The sequence below is a fragment of the Megalobrama amblycephala genome, linkage group LG2 (genome assembly GCF_018812025.1).
Source record: "Megalobrama amblycephala isolate DHTTF-2021 linkage group LG2, ASM1881202v1, whole genome shotgun sequence".
NCBI classification, from domain to species: domain Eukaryota; kingdom Metazoa; phylum Chordata; class Actinopteri; order Cypriniformes; family Xenocyprididae; genus Megalobrama; species Megalobrama amblycephala.
Genome location: NC_063045.1, coordinates 57,136,498 through 57,154,375, shown reverse-complemented (window position 1 = coordinate 57,154,375; position 17,878 = coordinate 57,136,498). Strand labels below are relative to the sequence as shown.

Genomic DNA, 17,878 nt, shown 5'->3' with positions numbered 1-17,878 from the left:
GAAACGTCATTTTCTCAAAGTGACTGACACAGTGACACTCTATTGACACAATATAGAGGGGTCCTATCCCTCCCGTTCCTGGAGAAAATCTTAATTAGATCCGAGGAGGTCTAAGGATTATCTGTTATTTTCTACACTGTCTCCATTTTGCTTCCGTCTATCAGCCGGTCTCTGTTATTCCACACTGAAATGCCACCAAACGAGCACATCCACAATATGCTTAGTTTACTTAGGAAGTGCTGAAATAGGTATTCTGCAGCTAATGCGGTGTGGAAAGGTCCTCAGGGATGGGAAACTCGTTTTTTTTTTTTTTTTCAGCACCTTTGGAGCATTTCCCAGGAAGGAACAATTAAAGTCAACATGAAATCTTGCAAACCATTTTACTGCTGTAAGGTGATGCACTTTAAAGTGAAATTAGAAGAAAAAAACTTGATTCTATCCATCAGGAACTGATTGGGTCATGAAAAGTTGGTGAAATATACCAGTGTTACTTCTTCATATCTACCATTATTTGCTAATATTGCAGCAACATTAAACAACATTATTACAGCATTAAATATTGCAAAGATTTTACAAAGGTTGCACTATCTACGATCACAGCCTAAAACCATGACTATATAAACAGCTGTTTGGCTATTGGTTAAAATTATTTTTCCTTCCTAAATGCATTTTTCCTGCCTGGATGAGGGGTTTTCAACTGCCAAGGGACCTCAAGGAAGTTCAAGGGGTTCAGACAAGAATACTCTAATAATGTAAATATAAAAATAAAACAAAATAATAAAAACAAACAAAACATAACTTAAAATGTACAGAATTTGACATCATTTCCGTTTTCTAAAGACTGGTCTGTAATCACAATTATTTTATTTTAGTGACACCCATAGATTTATTTCTCTTCAGGTTCATACATCTAATCGTACAATGTTAGATAATGGGTAAAAATAATAAAAATGTCAACCTAATATAAAGAAAATATTTCCAGATAATATTGTACACATTTATAATAATTTTAACTCTTTAAACATGAATAAAAAAATCACTAAACAAATATAAACTGGAATAAATATATAAATAAAAATGGAATATATATACACATATATATTTTTTGGTGACAGCTCTTTTTTGTTCCCATGTTGAGAAATAGTGGAGTAAGTCATTGTAGTTCTAGACTAAATGGCGTGTTTTTGCTCACACCCAAATAGGGGCAAATTTGACCAGCTATAATAAATGATCTGTGGGGTATTTTGAGCTGAAACTTCACAAACACATTCTGGGGACACCAGAGACTTATATTACATCTTGTGAAAAGGGGCATAATAGGTCCCCTTTAAAGACCCCAACAGCCTCTGTAGTCCCACTTGTTAGCAACCGCCTTTTTCAAGATATGTAACAGCTTTTAAAAAAATTGGGCAATACTGATGTATTTTAATGTCGTAGAATAAAACATAAAAGTGCCTTGAGCTTGTGTTAACCGCAGACCTTATTTCAGCCATTTAACCAAAAAACTCATTGACTTTGGGATGATGGTAACTGAAAGTGCTAAAATGCTTTCTGGGTTTTGGCCTAAAAAATCTCTCTGCAACACTCTATGGCAGCACAACTAAAGGTTTGCTTGAGCTGCGCCTTCTACTGTACAGGCGTGAATTTGCATTTCATTCAGCCTTAAGGCAGGAACACACCAAACCGATGCCGATGAACTAGTGGCGACGAAAGCAGACTGCGGGGTTGCCCTGACACACCAAACCAACGCTCGACAACCGACGGCCAAGTAGCACGTCCGTTCTGCGCCTGCGTAAGATGAAATGCCTTTCCGTACCAGCAGGTGGCAGTAGCTGAACAGCCAATCAGAATGATCAGATGGCCCGACGGACCGACGAGCTCCGACGCCGATTTAACATGTCGAATCGGCCGGGAAAAAAAAAGCAGATGAGGACTTCAGCCGACGGTGTGGAACACACTGAGAAAACTTACACTGTAAAAAATGACCGTGATTTTAACAGTAAAAGACTGTAAAAAAACTGTCAATTGGTTTACAGAAAGTTTCCATACTATATTCGGTGAATAACTGTAATAGATCTAACGGTACATTTAATGTCATTTTACGGTAAAATACAGTTTTTGGAAGTGAAAAATAACAATTCATTGTAAAATTTACAGTGAAAAACTGTAAATTGACATTCCCACAATTCCCTGTGTGACACTTCACATTTGATATATTTTCGTTGAAATAACTCTGTTTCTTCTTAGTTTTTCTCATTTTTTTCTAATCAGTTATGTACATTAGGGTTTTATGTTACATCTAATGTTGTTAAATTAATGTTTATTGCATTTTTAAAATTTCATGCATGTTACCATGATGGTGTTTAGTGTGTGTGTGAATGACACTGTGTGCACCTTCTATATATTAGTGTTGTCCTTCTCAGCTTGTGGAAAATCTGCTTGTGATGAACTTTGATTCATCATGTGACTCTTATCACCACTGTGTTTGGTGACTGTCAGTGTATTATAAAGGTACAAAACAGATATTAGTACTTCATTAGGTTGGTAAATTAACATTATATCAGTTAATGAAATATGTTATTTTACCGTAAATTTAACAGATTTTTTTTTACGTTGCTACTGTATTTTTACGGTAAAGTTCTGGCAATCACAGCTGCCGTTTTTTTACCGTAAATTTTACTGGGATTTTTTTACAGTGTAGGGTGTAATGCAATATTGTGACATTACTTTTAAAAGTAACTTTCCATAACACTATATATCATTTGTGTTTGTGTGGTCTGTGGCATCAAAGAGTTTGAAAACCCCTGCCCTAGATGACAACAGTTAAAAAAGGAAAATTGTTTGAGAGGTGAAGCAATCATTTTTTAACCTCTATAATAACATTTAATGATAAATCATTCTTAGTAAGACCTCAAATGTGTATTAAGAAAGTTAACAGGGTCGATTGTAGTTTCATGTTGACTTTTAAGCACACTCGTCACGTTCCAGAACAGGTGTTTGGCACCGTGCACCATGTGTGTCATTCACTGCGTTAGACAGCCCACAACTGCTCTTAGTCACCATTAATAATAGCCAACAAATGCTCACTGGGTTCATTTGAGCTTTTAACTCAGACTGTGTGTGTGAGTGTTTCACGGAGGAGAACGGGGCCCACACACACCGAGGATTCACTTCAGCCCTCCCACGCGCTCTCTAAACCATCCTATACGCCGTCAGGAGCGGAGATTGTGTGAGTGGAGCTCCCATGTGGCTTCACATTTCATTTACAAGGCATTTGCCTCTATTTTTCGCATGTCATTCGGTCTCTTCTGGCGAGCACAGGTGCACAGACAGAGAAAATTATGAAGTTATATTAAAAATACAGCTCTTATTAATACTACCATAGGTTATATATATATATATATATATATATATATATATATATATATATATATATATAAAACACATAATATTGATTTACCCATCACCCCCACACCTCATAATATCACAGTCTCTTTGTCCTCATGCTGTCTTCGGCCCCTCCTCTACTTTCTTTTCATCCAGCAGCTCGTGGTCTTTGATGGCGGCGAGGGGCAGGCGGTGGAACCCAGGGGAGTGACGGACAAACTCACAGACCATGTCCTCTCCGTTCTGTAATCCACAGGCTGAGCAATCCGGGAGCATGGAGGTCTGTTAATAATAGATCACACAAGTCTAGATGAGAGCCACATATGGAACTGAAGGGGATCTGAGATACATAAACAGCCACGGCAAATATAAGTTAAACGAACTGAAATACACATTCCGGCTCATATTTTGATAAAAATACAAGTCTCACACACACACACACACACACACACACACACACACACACACACACACACACATACGCACTCTAAAAAATGCTGGGTTGAAAATAGACAAACCCAGTGGTTGGGTTAAATGTTTGCCCAATGTGCTTGGCAGAATATTGTTTAAAATTTACTATATGGCTGACTTAAAATTAACCCAAAATAGGCTGGAAATTAAAATCAGACACATAATTACTAGAGGCAACAATAATAATCAACAGGTGAATATTTATTAATAAGCAATTTAATAAACGTTTATTGTTTATTATTCAATAAACTAATTTATTAATCGTATTAATATTAATCTCCAACATATTTTGGGTTCATTTTAAGCAAGCAATACAGTCATTTTTAAACAATAGTTGAGTTAAATAAAACTACCCAGCAGGTTGGGCATTTTTGGGGGTATTTTTTTTTAGAGTGAACATACATATAGTTTTGATTTCTATATAGATACAAATGTCTCAAATACAAAAAAAAAATGAACAAATCCACACTTTTACACATACATTTGTGACAACATGCACCAATAGTGGATAAGTTGTCACAGTGGAAACCTGCTATTTATTTGACACTGATTTGAAATTCTTGCACAACATATCTGTTTATAATATGAACTAATGGCTATTTAAAGTCACTATGAAAATAAAAAATGACATTTTTAATGATTTAAAATGATGAAATAAAATGTTAGTATTGTAAATGATTTATCTGTGCACATTATTATTATTTTAAATTCATGTACCCTCCTTCAACTCTGTTTCATAAAAAATGATCCTATAATGTGGCTTGGATTCACATTTGTAGATATAGACTATATGCTATGATATAAAAGACAACATTAGAATTTAGAGTGCATTTAAAATGCTTAATTATGAGTCAGCTTAATTCTATTCGATTAAAACATGATTATAAAGAAGTGATTTTTCAGCAGGTTTGGACCCATAATTAACCTGCAGTGATCCAGACTTAATTACTGTCACCTGATGAGCAATTAACTTCCTCTTTAAACGTTCACAGGGCGCAAAATCACTCTTTCTTTTCTTTTGCTGTCCTAGAAGCAGCCCTGAGGATTATTTCTGGTGAGAATATAAGACACGTTTCTAAATGGTTCATCTGACATTATATCGAATTAATACACATTTACTGTATGTGTTTTAGCTTTTTGTCTTTGTATCAAAATGAGCAAAACAGAGAAACCTTTATCCACGCTTTGGGGTAAGCTTTTACGCTTTATTCTCTTAAAATGAAACATAATTTCAAACTTACTAATAGTGGATGGGTAAACTGATCCACGACGCGTTGTTTTAGGATGTGAACTCAACGATTCTAATAAAGAAGAGTCCTTCAAGACGGATGATACGAACCATCAACACCAGCTGGCGCTGAGAACGGTTGGTTGAGTGATTTATCGTGGTAAACCTGACGTTTTATCGGTGTTGGTTACCTGAAAATTCTGTCATTTATTACTTGCCCTCATGCCGTTCCACACCCGTAAGACCTTCGTTAATCATCGGAACACAAATTAAGATATTTTATTTGAAATCCGATGGCTCAGTGAGGCCTCCATAGGGAGCAATGACACTTCCTCTCTCAAGATCCATAAAGGTAGGCTACTAAAAACGTATTTAAATCGGTTCATGTGAGTACAGTGGCTCAATATTAATATTATAAAGCGACGAGAATATTTTTGGTGCGGCAAAAAAACAAAATAACGACTTGTATAGTGATGGCCGATTTCAAAACACTGCTTCAGGAAGATTCGGAGCATTATGAATCAGTGTATCGAATCATGATTCAGATCGTGTCAAACTGCCAACGGCTGAAATCACGTGACTTTGGCGCTCGGAACAGCAGATTCGATACACTGATTCATTTGTGCTCCGAATCTTCCTGAAGCAGTGTTTTGAAATCGGCCATCACTAAATAAGTCCTTATTTTGTCTTTTTGTTTTTTGGCGCACCAAAAAATATTCTCGTCGCTCAATAATAATATTGAGCCACTGTACTCACATGAACTGATTTAAATGTTTTTAGTACCTTTTATGGATCTTGAGAGGAAGTGTCATTGCTCCCTATGGAGGCCTCACGGAGCCATCGGATTTCAACTAAAATATCTTAATTTGTGTTCTGAAGATTAACAAAGGTCTTACGGGTGTGGAACGGCATGAGGGTAAGTAATAAATGACAGAACTTTCATTTTTGGGTGAACTAACCCTTTAATGTTTACTTTGAAGATGTGTCTGGGTCACACAGCCAAAGACGAGTTTAATATTGTCGAGTTGGTCACTGGTGAGGGAAACAGCAGCGCGAAAGCTGTTCCTATCGCAACACTACATGCTAAATCCATGCCTACGGTAAGATATTACTTTATTTGCATATCATATAATACCATTTTAAATCTTTAAAGCATCATTGTATTTTATTGAACCTTAAAGGTGCAATGTGTACATTTTAGGAGCATCTACTGACAAATGCAATAATATAAAAAACTGTTTTCAGTGCTGTATAAAGATGTTACATAATGAACCGTTATCTTAGAATGAGCCGCTTTCTACATGCATCTCGGGTCCCCTACATGTTAAATCGCCATTCTGTGCTGGCATGTTTCTGCATGTTTTCTACAGCGCATTTGCTTGATAGCTTCTCTCTGCTGTCTCAGACAACATTTTTGTCCTGTGTTGGCCACTGTAGCGTGTAATTCGCAACCTCACTGCTAGATGCTGCTAAAACTTACACACTGCACCTTTAACCCTGTACTGTCCTGCTGTTGTTCCAGTGCACAGGCTTGCTTCCTAAAAAAAATCCCATAATGCTCCTCTAGTTGCTTTTTTTTTTTTTTTTTTTTTTTTTTTTTTTTGTAGTGGATATTCTTTTGTTTGTTTTTAATAAGAATTTAAACAATATTGTTTGCCACTACTTTATGGAAATGCTTATGCTTTACCCATCACATTTTACCTCATCAGGTCAACCTCTCTGGCTTGGATCTTCATCCACCTGTGACCTTTCGCCTGAAGCATGGCTCTGGGCCGGTGTATGTTGGAGCAGAACATGTGGCTTGTGAGTGGCCACTTCAGCTCTATTTTTAGCTGCTAGTACTTTTGGTAACACTTTAGAATACCGATCCTTCATTAATTAATAACTACACAGGAACAAATGAGTAATGCATTATTAACACTCTAGTAACTACTATTAACTAACAAACTCTGATTAATGAATTAGTAAGTAATAGTGCTCAGTTGAAGGTGGTAGTTCACTATTAGCTAATCAGTAACTACAGTTTTTTTTTTTTTTTTCATTCCTCCCAGAGAACTACTAAGAACTACTATATACAGGCTCATAATTGGCATGAATGATGCATAATGTATAACTAATTCTAAAGTGAAGGTAATGGTAACCCTATAGTAATGACTGAAGTATTACCAAATCCTTCAGAAGGAATTACTAATTATTTAGATCAGTATTCTAAGGTGGAAAACATAACTCTCTAGTAGCTACTGAAGTCATTGTAAACTTTTGAGGTTTTTGTACAGTTTTGTACAGTAATTCCTTCTGATGTATTTGGTAACACTTAAGTAATTACTAGTGGGTTACCATGACCTTCACTTTAGAATACTGATCCAAATTAGTAGTTCCTTTAGAATTATGTAGTAACTCGAGTTATTACTATCCAATACTTTACAACCTCAAGTTTACAATGACTTTAGTTAAGAGTTATCATGTTTTTCACTTTAGAATACTGATCCAAATAATTCCTTCTGAAAGATTTGGTAATACTTCATTGATTACTAGAGGGTTACCATGACTTTCACTTTAGAATTATACATTATGCATTATTTACATTAATTATGAGCCTGTATATAGAAGTTCTCTGGAAAGTATGAAAGTTACTGATTAGCTAATACTGAACAACCTTCAACTGAGCACTATTACTAATTCATTAATCAGTTTCTTTACAAGAGTGTTAATAATGCATTACTCATTTGTTCCTGTGTAGTTAATGAAGGATCAGTATTCTAAAGTGTTACCATACTTACTTTAGTTATGCTACTACTATTTAAGTCATTGAGTCCTGTGCCAAAATCTCTTCCAGTGGAAGAGTACTCTGATGAAGAAGAGCTGGATGAAGAGATGGATGAGGAGGTAGAAGAAGAGGAGGAAGATATTGAAGAATCACCTGTTAAGAAAGTCACAAAAAATGGTGCTGGCAAAGTAAGGCCTCATCTATCGGGTCACAAATCATTGAAATTAAATTATTTGTGCCAATTCTCACTGCTTCCTTTTATTTTTAAAGAGAAAGAAGCCAGAAAAGGGAGAAGATGAGTAAGTTAAATCTGAGTTTCCCCCCCCCCCCCTTTTTTTTTTTTCTTTTTTCCATTTGTTCCTCAAAGCAAACTAATCCAGTGTTTCCTAAATGCAGGGAAGTCTCAGATGGTGAAAATCCACCTAAAAAGGTGCCTTTTTCCTCAAGGGTTGTGGGTTTTTTTTTTTTTAAAGTACAATTGAATAACAATGTTTTTGTTTCCTTCAGGGTAAAGGAAGGGGACGGAAGGCGCAAGCCGCAAAGGTGTGACAAGGCAAGGACCTGCAGATGACTGCTGTAGTTTGATCATGTAGTAACTCGAGTATTGATCATGTTCTCTTATTGTAGATGTGGATGGGAAATGCTGCATTCCCAGAAGGCCGCTGCTGGACATTCGAGTTTGGAGCTAAAATTTCTCACCATGGTCCCAATGTAGCTATGCTTCTTATCAATAAAACTGTTGGAGGGGAAAGCAAACTTGCCTTATTTTCTCTGAAAAAGTATGACTTTGTTGATGTACTTCTGCCTGCAGCTGTTAATGCAAACAAAGCACCAATTTAAGAGCTTTAAGCAGAAATCTGGGCTACAATTACAATGGAGGCAAATTGGGTCAGTCTGTAAATGTTAAAATGCTCTCCTTTTTCAACAGTACAGCCACAAGACAAACCGTATGCATGTTAACATTTTTTTGCGTAAATTGCTGTTGGCACTTAACCACTCAACCTAAAACCAAATTTCTACAAAAACTCTGGTATGCCATGAATATTGTTGGAAATTGTCTGTTCCTTTTCTGAACAAATTTCTTTAAATGAAAGTGTCTGCAAAATGTTGTTGCTTGCCTTTTGTGTAGTCGTCTAATTTTACAACTTCATTGCTATGACAAGACTTTACAGTTCAAATAATAATGCAAGCTTCCCATTTGTGCTTTTAAAACATCCAAAATTGGCCCTGTTTACTTCTGTTGTGCGTCATTGTAACCTTTTTATTATGCTGTGATTTTTAGCTTTACTGAACCTGCAATATTCCTTTAAATGTATGCCGTTTTCTCTTGCCATATTACTATAGAGCACAGGGTCACAGGTGTTTAGTGGTTTCAAAAACCTGCTCTGGATTAAGTCCAAAACTCTTTTTTTTTTTTTTTTTACTCCGTTCCTAGGCAAATAGGTTAATGATTCAATTGAAGAAACAAGGCCAGTCTCAATTATTTTGGACATCCTTTGCTTTGTAAAACTGCTCAATTTCAGCCGTTTTCCTCTGAATGTGAATGCTGCTCCTCCTTTGAAAGGTCAGAAGCAAATACCAATAATTCTGCTTGACGTTTTTATTTACATCTGTTGGAGTTCAACAAATTTGCACTGACTGCTGAGAGGGAAATAGAGCGCTCACTGGTCAAGATTCATTTCCCTGACCTGAAGCCCCTGTGGGTTATCAGCACGGCTCAAATAAAGGGTATGTTGACAGTGAGAATTTTAGGAATTAAATATGTTCGCTTTAACATCTTTATTTGTGTACAAACAGTGCTCAAAATAAATCCTCAGTGTATTTGTGCTTCCAGTTAAATGCCTTCTGGACAGGGGTGATTCTCCACACCATCTATCCTGTCAGGAGAAAAAAGACTAAATTATTTACATCCTTTCACAATTATGTATAATAGAACTTTTTTTTTTTTTTTTGCTGTAATTTAAAGGGGTCATGCACTTTTTTTATAATGCTATAAAAAATTTTACACTCCCCTCTATGACCCGAAAACATTTTTTTTTGCAGCTGTGCCTTTAAGACTCCCATGTAAACATCCACTTTGCATATGAAATTAGCAATAGCCTGCATTAGATTGTGATAGGATCACTGAACAATCCATGCTTCCCACAAGACACTGCAGGAAATATCCTCTACAGTACTCCTCTAGACTAATTTGTTCAATCCAAGAACTTTAGAATATCCCTGGATTTGGATCTGGGAGGAAGTTTTGAGTTACAGTCAAAGTTACAGTATGTTTCTCAAAATATCAAGGAAAATTAGGTTCCTCATCAAATGACCCCCTTAAATGTAAAGCAGGCCAGTGCAATTTTAAGCTTAACCTTGTTGAGTCTTCTAGTCGACCTCTGCTTTTTTGAGGTACTTCTTCATCACGGAGTTGACATCCTCGCTGCCCTCGGCTTCCAGCCTCTCTCCTTGAGGCCCACGGCGCTGCTGAGATCCACCAGAACTTGAAGAGTCTGAGTCGGACTCCCTACGTGACGCTCTGGACGGCGGCAACTCCCCAAAGTGCACGCTGAGGGCCCGTCTCTGACCTGTTCTGGACCCGCTAGACGCCAGACTGCTGGTGGACTGCGCTCGTCGGATTGCTGGGAGAATGTCTAAGCTGGTTTCCCCTTCATCGACCCCGGCCCTCTCCTTGTCCTGATTCCCAAGTAGTCTGCGATTCTGGAACACAAGGGGTTCTGCTCCTAATTGTGACTCTCCGGTTTCGGCCACCAGGCCACCAAGTAGACGACGGCGGATTGGTTGATAGGAGCCAAGAGGAGGCATGGCTTTCGAGCTGGAGTCTTCTTCCCCTTCCTCAGGGATGGCGAGGTTGGACAAGTGGCGGCGTGAACTTGCAGTGGAGGTCACAGAGGCCAGGGAGTCGCAGGAGCTGAAGCGGTTTATCTTTCCTGTGGTGGTTGTGGTGGTGGTGGAGGATGTTGGGCTTGCCTCTGACAGGGAGCGAAGACTGGAGGCACGGGGCAGGTGGGGACTGGGAGGTTTCAGTATGCTGGGTCGAGGAAGGTCCTCCAGATTTTCCTCTGCTTCTAGTGACAGTCCTGAGGCCCTGCGGCGTAGGGTGGAGGCCCCTGTCGTCTGATAGATGGGAAGGGACACTGTGCTGCCCTCGCCCGCCTCAGAGCCTCTTTCCCACCCAGCGCGTTTCTTCCTCAGACCCTCCAGAAGCTCAGATAGGGCCGTGGACGATGACGCTCTGCCAAGACCTCCAGAACTTTCTTTGACATCTTCGTCCAGGTCTTGTGTGCAAGATCTATTGTAGGAAATGAAAGAAAATAACAATGCATATATAAGTCTTCTGTCATTATTTACTCACCCTCATGCCATTCCAAACCCATATGGCTTTCTTGCTTCCATGGAACACAAAAGGAGATGTTTTGAAGTATCTTACAAGACATGACTAATGGACATTTATGTCAATCTTTACATGTATATGGCAGGCTAAACTGGAAACACTTTTGCAAAGTCAGAAGTCTAAATATTCCAGATTTCCAAGAATCTGTAATGGTCTGCCAGGAAAAAAAGCCTTGTTCACATAGAACGTGACAATGAGCAACTAAACACTAGATTTCAAAGTTTAATTACTCATGTGTTTTTAAAGGGGTCCTTGATTATGATTTCACTTTTTTAACTTTAGTTAGTGTGAAACGTTGCTGTTTGTTTGAGCATAAACATCTGCAAAGTTACGATGCTCAAAGTTCAATCCAAGGGGAGATATTTTCTTTTACAGAAATAGCTTTTTAGGACTACCATAAATGGCTGGTAGGGACTACAATGAGATTCTTCCTGGGTTGGTGACATCACAAGCCCCAAAATTTACATAAACCCTGACCCCAGGAACATGCAACAAAGGGGGTGAGGCCATGTTGGGCTGCTTTAGAGAAAGAGTTGTAGTAGAGTGTTGTTACCATGCCGTCATTTTATGCCGGACTGCTTCACAAACAAAAGTCAATTCAACGCTGGATTTGCACAAAAGATTAACATGACGGCACATGCTAGTCGATGAGTTGAATCAACTCCACAGCAACTACATAAATGTATCCACTAACCATTCAGAAACGTCCAGTTTCATTCTAAAAGTTGTAACTTCTTCCTGAGTCTCTCCATCAGTGTCGACTCCGGTTTGAACAATGTAAGGCTGAACACCGTTACTGACAATCCTCGTTTTGGCTGCGTGAGATTCTCCAGCTTTGTTGTTGTTGAGCAACCGAAGCGAAAGCTGTTAAAGCTCCGCCCTCTTCTGGAAAGGTGTTTATAATCACCAGAAATTGTTTATAATCACCCTCTTGTAAACTACTCTAACTTTCAGGGAAAATGTTTTTTAGATAAAGAGTTGTTGGAAGGTGGTTAATTTGTGAAGATTATTATGATAAATAAAACGCCTAAGAATCATAAACTTTTGTTGGTCACAAAGCTAATTTTCTGCAATAATCCAAAAGCCAATGGAAAAATCCTATTGGGTTTATGTCTGAGTTGACTTTCGTTGCACGGAAATAATGAATTCTTCAGCGTCTCTCCTTTTGTGTTTCACAAAAGTCAGTCAGTCATACAGAATTGGAGGCATGAGATATCACCAACATGCTCTTGAGAAAGGTCCTACTGTGTCTGCTAAAAATGACTACTTACCCAATCTGGCCTGATTGTGTTAAATTGTTTATTGAAGTACACTAGTACTGATTGGATTTTGTTGCTATGTTACCTGAAACTGTAGGTGCTCATGGTGTCGGTGACAGATTGACGGCCAGAGCTGCTTCCTGCGTAAGGAGAAGTTCCACCTCCTCGGCCCCCTCGCGGCACACCCACCCAACGACGGATCCCTTCACCAACGTCTTCGGTGCCCACACTGGATCCGACACTGGACATGGTATCGCTGAAATTTAAACTCCACGTCACTCAATTTTCCAGTGTAAAATTATATAATGCCTTTCATTGGAAAGATCAACATCTGTGCAACATGCTCTCACAGCGCAAGCGATCGAATCAATATAAGCCTGTATCAATGCATACAGCATATGGCCTACATGAATATGATCATGCACATGGCTCGAGAGGAGATTTCTCTTGATGGGTGCTGTAACGCCACACATGGGGGTGACATTAGCTCTGATATCCTCACTGCTACCCAGCAGGCCATGTGTGTTCAGTGAACTGTGAGTTCATTAGTCTTGAGAGCACTGTCATTATCAGGGCTCTTAGGGGCACGACGCACTGATCCACAGCCTGTTTACAGACTTACTAAAGCTGTTTGCCTGAGATCCCAAAACATAAGCTTTGATCCAAGAGCTAGTGAGCTGCCTATTGCCTAAACAGGCAGCTACCTTCTAATGGAGCATCCTACACTAAAAAGGTTTTCATAGCGATGCAATACAAGAACCAAATTGGGTTCGCCAAAGAACCTTTATTTGAACAATTATTAAATTAACCATTTTTTTTAATGTGAAGAATATTTTAATATACTGAAGAACCTTTTTTTCATTATTAAGAACCTTGCAATTGAAAGGATCCATGGATGTTAATGGTTTTCATGGAACCATCAATGCCAATAAAGAATATTTATTTTTTTAAGTGTGTAGCCATGAATCCTCATAAGTGATTGATTTGAAGTAGAAACATGCTTCTACCCTGACACACATTTCAGGAATACAATACTTTTCTTCTTCTTTTTTTTTTTACTCTATTAGACTATGATGCTCACATTCTGGCTCACTTAAATCCTTTTCTAAAACTTGGGATCCCTTTTTGGACTACATTAAAGGCTTACCTTGTGCACCTGTAACTGGCAATAATACATTATTATTGTCACCTACTTGAAGGAAACTTTCTTTCTTTTTTTTTTTTTAAGTTCATTTATTTATTTGCTTTTGTTTGCCATTTTGTTGTTTGTCCAGTTTGTTGGAGGGGGTCATGGAAGGGATAAATAATGGACCGATTTTTTTATAATTAGCATTCTGCTCAACTTGCTTGTTGCAATGCATTCTGGGACTAATTCATCTATGGATACATGTGATGCTGCCTTAGAATTGGCTAAAAACAAGTTATCTACCTTTTAGGAACTCTTGTGTTGTGCGCACACATTTATTTATTAATACGTTTAATTAATAATAATTAAACAATAAACCATTTAAATTGCTTATTAATAAATGTTCACATTTTGATTATTACTGTTGCCTACGGAAGAGGATTAGGGCCAAGCAATAATAAAAAAATAAAACCATCTTGAGATTAAAGTTGTTAAATTTCGAGAAAAATTTCAAGATAAAATGTTGAGAATAAAGTCATTAAATTACGAGAAAAAAGTCGTTAAATTACGAAAACAAATTCGTTAAATTATGAGAAAAACTTGTTAAATTTCGAGAAAAAAGTCGAGATAAAATGTTGAGAATAAACTCATTAAATTATGAGAATAAAGTCATTAAATCACGAGAAAAAAGTCGTTAAATTATGAGAACAAATTCGTAATTTAACGAATTTGTTCTCGTAATTTAACGACTTTTTTCTCATAATTTAATGAGTTTATTCTCAACATTTTGTCTAGAATTTTTCTCGAAATTTAACGACATTTTTCTCATAATTTAACGAATTTGTTCTCGTAATTTAACGACTTTTTTCTCGTAATTTAATGACTTTATTCTCAACATTTTATCTTGAAATTTTTCTCGAAATTTAACAACTTTAATCTCAAGATGGTTTTATTTTTTTATTATTGCTTGGCCCTAATCCTCTTCCGTAGTTGCCTCTAGTAATTATGTGTCTGATTTTTAATTTCCAACATTTTAAGCCAGCCATACAATAATTCTTAAACAATAGTTGGGTTAAATAAAACTGCCCAGCACGTTTGGCAAACATTTAACCCAACCGCTGGGTTTGTCTATTTTCAACCCAACTTAGGTTGTTTTTAACCCAGCATTTTTTTTAGAGTGTACAAGAGAAAGGTAACAAAAACGTTGTTAATTTGCTTGCATATACCATTGGTTCTCTCCTACTCTGTTCTTGCAATTGGTCTCACCACATTTGTACAGAGATTTAAAAGCCAAAGAGCTGAGCAACCGCAACACAGTTCATTTTTCCCCTTTTTTACTCGCACAGACAATTGAAAGAGAAGAGACGAGGGGGGTCTCGGCTAATGCACATGCATTATTCAGAAGACAAAGCATATCACAGCTGGTGAACTTTTAAAAGGACTCTTTTGCACAGAGGAAAGCTTCTCGCATTTAACAAAGCAAAGTGAAGTGGCAGTGTGGGTACGTGGCGGTTTGCGTCCAACGAGTAGGTGTCTGTTCACTTCCGCCAAACAGAGACTCTTGTCCATCTTCAATCATACGTGTGAAAGGAAGCCGTGACCTTACACAAGTCCACACACACTTACAGTACTGAGCAACAAGCTAAGCAAGCAACATTAATAGCCAAACGCAGCACTGGCCCATCAATCAACATTTGCTTGTCAGTATTTGAGGGGGAATTTTTAGACCAACGAGAAAAGGATGGTTATGTGTTAGACTCCGTCAACACCATTAAGCCACGGTTCACAAAGAGACACTGTGCATTTATATGCAAAAAAGAAATCATACTGCATAAAGCAGTACATTTCATGTTGCAGAAAACGTTAATGTATGTTATGCAACTAGAGCCGGACAATATAGGAATATATTTGCAATCATTTTTTTCTGGCAATATAAAATTTAGCAACATCTTTGATGACTTTAATGCACTTTTTATTAGGCTGTTAAGTTTGTGTCATTAAACTAGTTCCACAATCCTTCTTTGTCTAGTGATTTCTGAGTATGAGAATGCTGAGACTAATATTTTAAGAGCATCTCTGATTTAAATGAAAGTAGCAAATACAACTTGTTTAATTTTATTTAATAAAAATGTATATTTTACAACAATTACAATTAGATTTTTTTTAATTATAAAATATATTCTTTTTTTATTGTAAAAATATATGTTTTTGGACTAAAAATCACAAAAATTGCATATCGTCAAAAGTCTAAAAAAATATCAAGAAATTTCAGAAAAATTCTATAAATTCAGAGGAAACCAATGAATTTTCCCCTATATCGTCCAGTCCAATATGCAACCACTGGCACAGTTTGAAACCCGCATTCAACCAACCGCTCATTCCCAAATGCAGAACACAGAAAGTGAACATGGATGCTCAGTATCAGCATCAACAGGATGGGGGATGGAGTTCTTACAGATCTTTCCTTCTCGAGAACGACTCCACAGCCGTCTGCACACTGTGTGAAGAGGGAGATGCAGTCAGAGACGCACAGGAGTGGCGCGGAAAGCTAAAGCGGTTGGAGGTACGAGCAAAGAAAGCATATCGAATTTTCAGTGAAGTCTAAGCAGTCTGGCGGAGAAGATCAAAGTCTGTGAACTCTAAAACATCGGACCGCATTTTACTATGGGTGTCGAGGGAGGAAGGCATTATTGAAGCGCTTATAGTAGCAAAGTGTAGCCTTGATTTTGCGGCGTGAGGAAAATCTCTTCATGTTTCAACATTTCAGCTCAACTGAAAAAGAATGAAAGCAGTTAACTATATAAAAAACTTTAAATCCAAAGGGAAGAAAACTATGTCATGTATGTCACAACGAATATACAGAGTTTCTCACTGTTTGCCAATACTATTCTCTTACATTGCTTCTTCTCTGTAAAGAGCAGACTTAATATTTATCTATTTCGGGTCCTAGTTAGGAGACGATGAGCACATGAAACGTTAAGTCGTAACACACCCCTTCCCACACCCAAAACAAGGTGGCTGTGGATGAGAGTCCGAAAAAAGGATTGGTGGGCAAATCTGTTTTTTCTCAGAACTGTGTGATATAAACTCACAATCGCGAGTTATAAAGTCAGAATTTGCGTGATATAAACTCGCAATTGCGTGTTATAATGTCCAAATGTGCAGGAAAAAATCTCGCAAATCTGACTTCATAAGACACAATTGCGAGTTTATATCATGCAATTCTGAGTTTATAACTCGCAATTGTGAGTTTATCACGCAATTCTCAGAAAAAAGTCAGAACTGCGAGTTATAAAGTCAGAACCGCTTGATAAAAACTCGCAATTGCGAGAAAAAAGTCAGAATTGCTACTATATCTTACAATTCTGACTTTATATCTCTCAATTCTGACTTTCTCGCAACTGCAAGTTTAAATTTTGCAATTCTGAGAAAAAAAGGTCAGAATTGTGAGATAAAAAGTCGCAATTACCTTTTTTATTTAGTGGCGGAAACAAGCTTCCATATTAAACCACGCCTTGCAATCCGAATGAAATTTGAATTGGACTTGGCCAATTCATCTGATTGACGAGGTGACTTTATTCAGACTGCGCTACTAGTCCAATTACAATTGGATTATTAGGGTCCATGTAAACGTAGCTAGGGTCCCCTAAAAGGAAATAGAAATGGTCAGGAGCACGTCACTAGCAATACCTTTCAGTATCACTTTCATCGCTAGACTCCACCTCCTCCAGCGCAGCTTGTAGATCAACGATACGCCGGATTGATGTCTCTAGATCAGCTTGCAGGGTCTGTCTTACTGCACTAAGCTCTTCCACTTGCATTTCCTGGAAACAGATAAGACGAGATAAAATCAGATAACGTGTGACGGTCACGCCGGATCTCCAGAGGAAATAAAGACCTTGCATCGGGACAAGAGAAATCATTATCCACGTGTTTAATCTCAAAATATGCCCAATTAATTAACTGCTTGCTAAGGCTGGCATCATTATTAAACCGCTCACATTTTCTTAAGAAAGCATATAAATCTACTTAATTATATAAAGGATAAGTGATGAATATGACGCCTACAGTTTTTATCCTTTTAACTATTTTAACACCAAAAACAACACAAACGATCACCTAAAGATCAAATAAAATATTTTTATATTCAATATTTAAATATTTTTGAATAATTATATTTATTTTTATTTTTTTACATTAATATATTATGGTATACAGGTGAAACAGAAATTTAATTCACCCT

General features: G+C 37.5%; 3 protein-coding genes across 9 annotated transcripts in view; 1 reads left to right on the top strand and 2 right to left on the bottom strand.

Moving 5' to 3' along the window:
* Positions 1–5,314, bottom strand: part of LOC125262385 (seizure 6-like protein) — a 63,213-nt gene extending 57,899 nt beyond the window's left edge. Inside the window, exons 1-2 of one of the 2 annotated variants that reach the window (XM_048181131.1) lie at positions 5,278–5,314; positions 3,476–3,669 (exon numbers count right to left, since the gene is read on the bottom strand). The gene's annotated coding sequence lies outside the window, so the exon portion shown is untranslated. Of the gene's footprint in view, positions 1–3,475; positions 3,670–5,099; positions 5,242–5,277 lie in introns of those variants that run through there. The other variant, XM_048181130.1, reaches the window with a different exon arrangement.
* Positions 4,801–8,609, top strand: npm2b (nucleophosmin/nucleoplasmin, 2b). Its single transcript, XM_048181140.1, has 10 exons — positions 4,801–4,912; positions 4,992–5,048; positions 5,142–5,224; positions 6,067–6,186; positions 6,796–6,889; positions 7,923–8,041; positions 8,124–8,152; positions 8,250–8,283; positions 8,361–8,406; positions 8,481–8,609. Exons 2-9 carry the CDS (start codon positions 5,012–5,014, stop codon positions 8,400–8,402), a joined length of 558 nt encoding a protein of 185 aa, XP_048037097.1. The 5' UTR covers positions 4,801–4,912; positions 4,992–5,011; the 3' UTR covers positions 8,403–8,406; positions 8,481–8,609.
* An 829-nt stretch (positions 8,610–9,438) lies between these two features.
* LOC125262384 (unconventional myosin-XVIIIb-like) overlaps positions 9,439–17,878 on the bottom strand; it is a 61,838-nt gene continuing 53,398 nt past the window's right edge. For 4 of the 6 annotated variants that reach the window (XM_048181123.1, XM_048181124.1, XM_048181128.1 and 1 more), the window contains 5 exons: positions 17,326–17,459; positions 16,091–16,132; positions 12,595–12,765; positions 10,211–11,148; positions 9,439–9,730 (listed from right to left, as the gene is read on the bottom strand). In XM_048181123.1, the coding sequence (XP_048037080.1) occupies positions 10,224–11,148; positions 12,595–12,765; positions 16,091–16,132; positions 17,326–17,459 (1,272 nt within the window). In that variant the 3' untranslated portion in view covers positions 9,439–9,730; positions 10,211–10,223. The remainder of the gene's footprint in view (positions 9,731–10,210; positions 11,149–12,594; positions 12,766–16,090; positions 16,133–17,325; positions 17,460–17,878) is intronic. The other 2 variants (XM_048181125.1, XM_048181126.1) reach the window with 2 other exon arrangements.

Coding starts and splice junctions, on each gene's coding strand:
- npm2b (XM_048181140.1), top strand. CDS start 5,012: ATGAGCAAAACAGAGAAACCTTTATCCACGCTTTGGG. Junction 5,049..5,141: donor ACCTTTATCCACGCTTTGGG/GTAAGCTTTTAC, acceptor GCGTTGTTTTAG/GATGTGAACTCAACGATTCT. Junction 8,284..8,360: donor GTGAAAATCCACCTAAAAAG/GTGCCTTTTTCC, acceptor TGTTTCCTTCAG/GGTAAAGGAAGGGGACGGAA.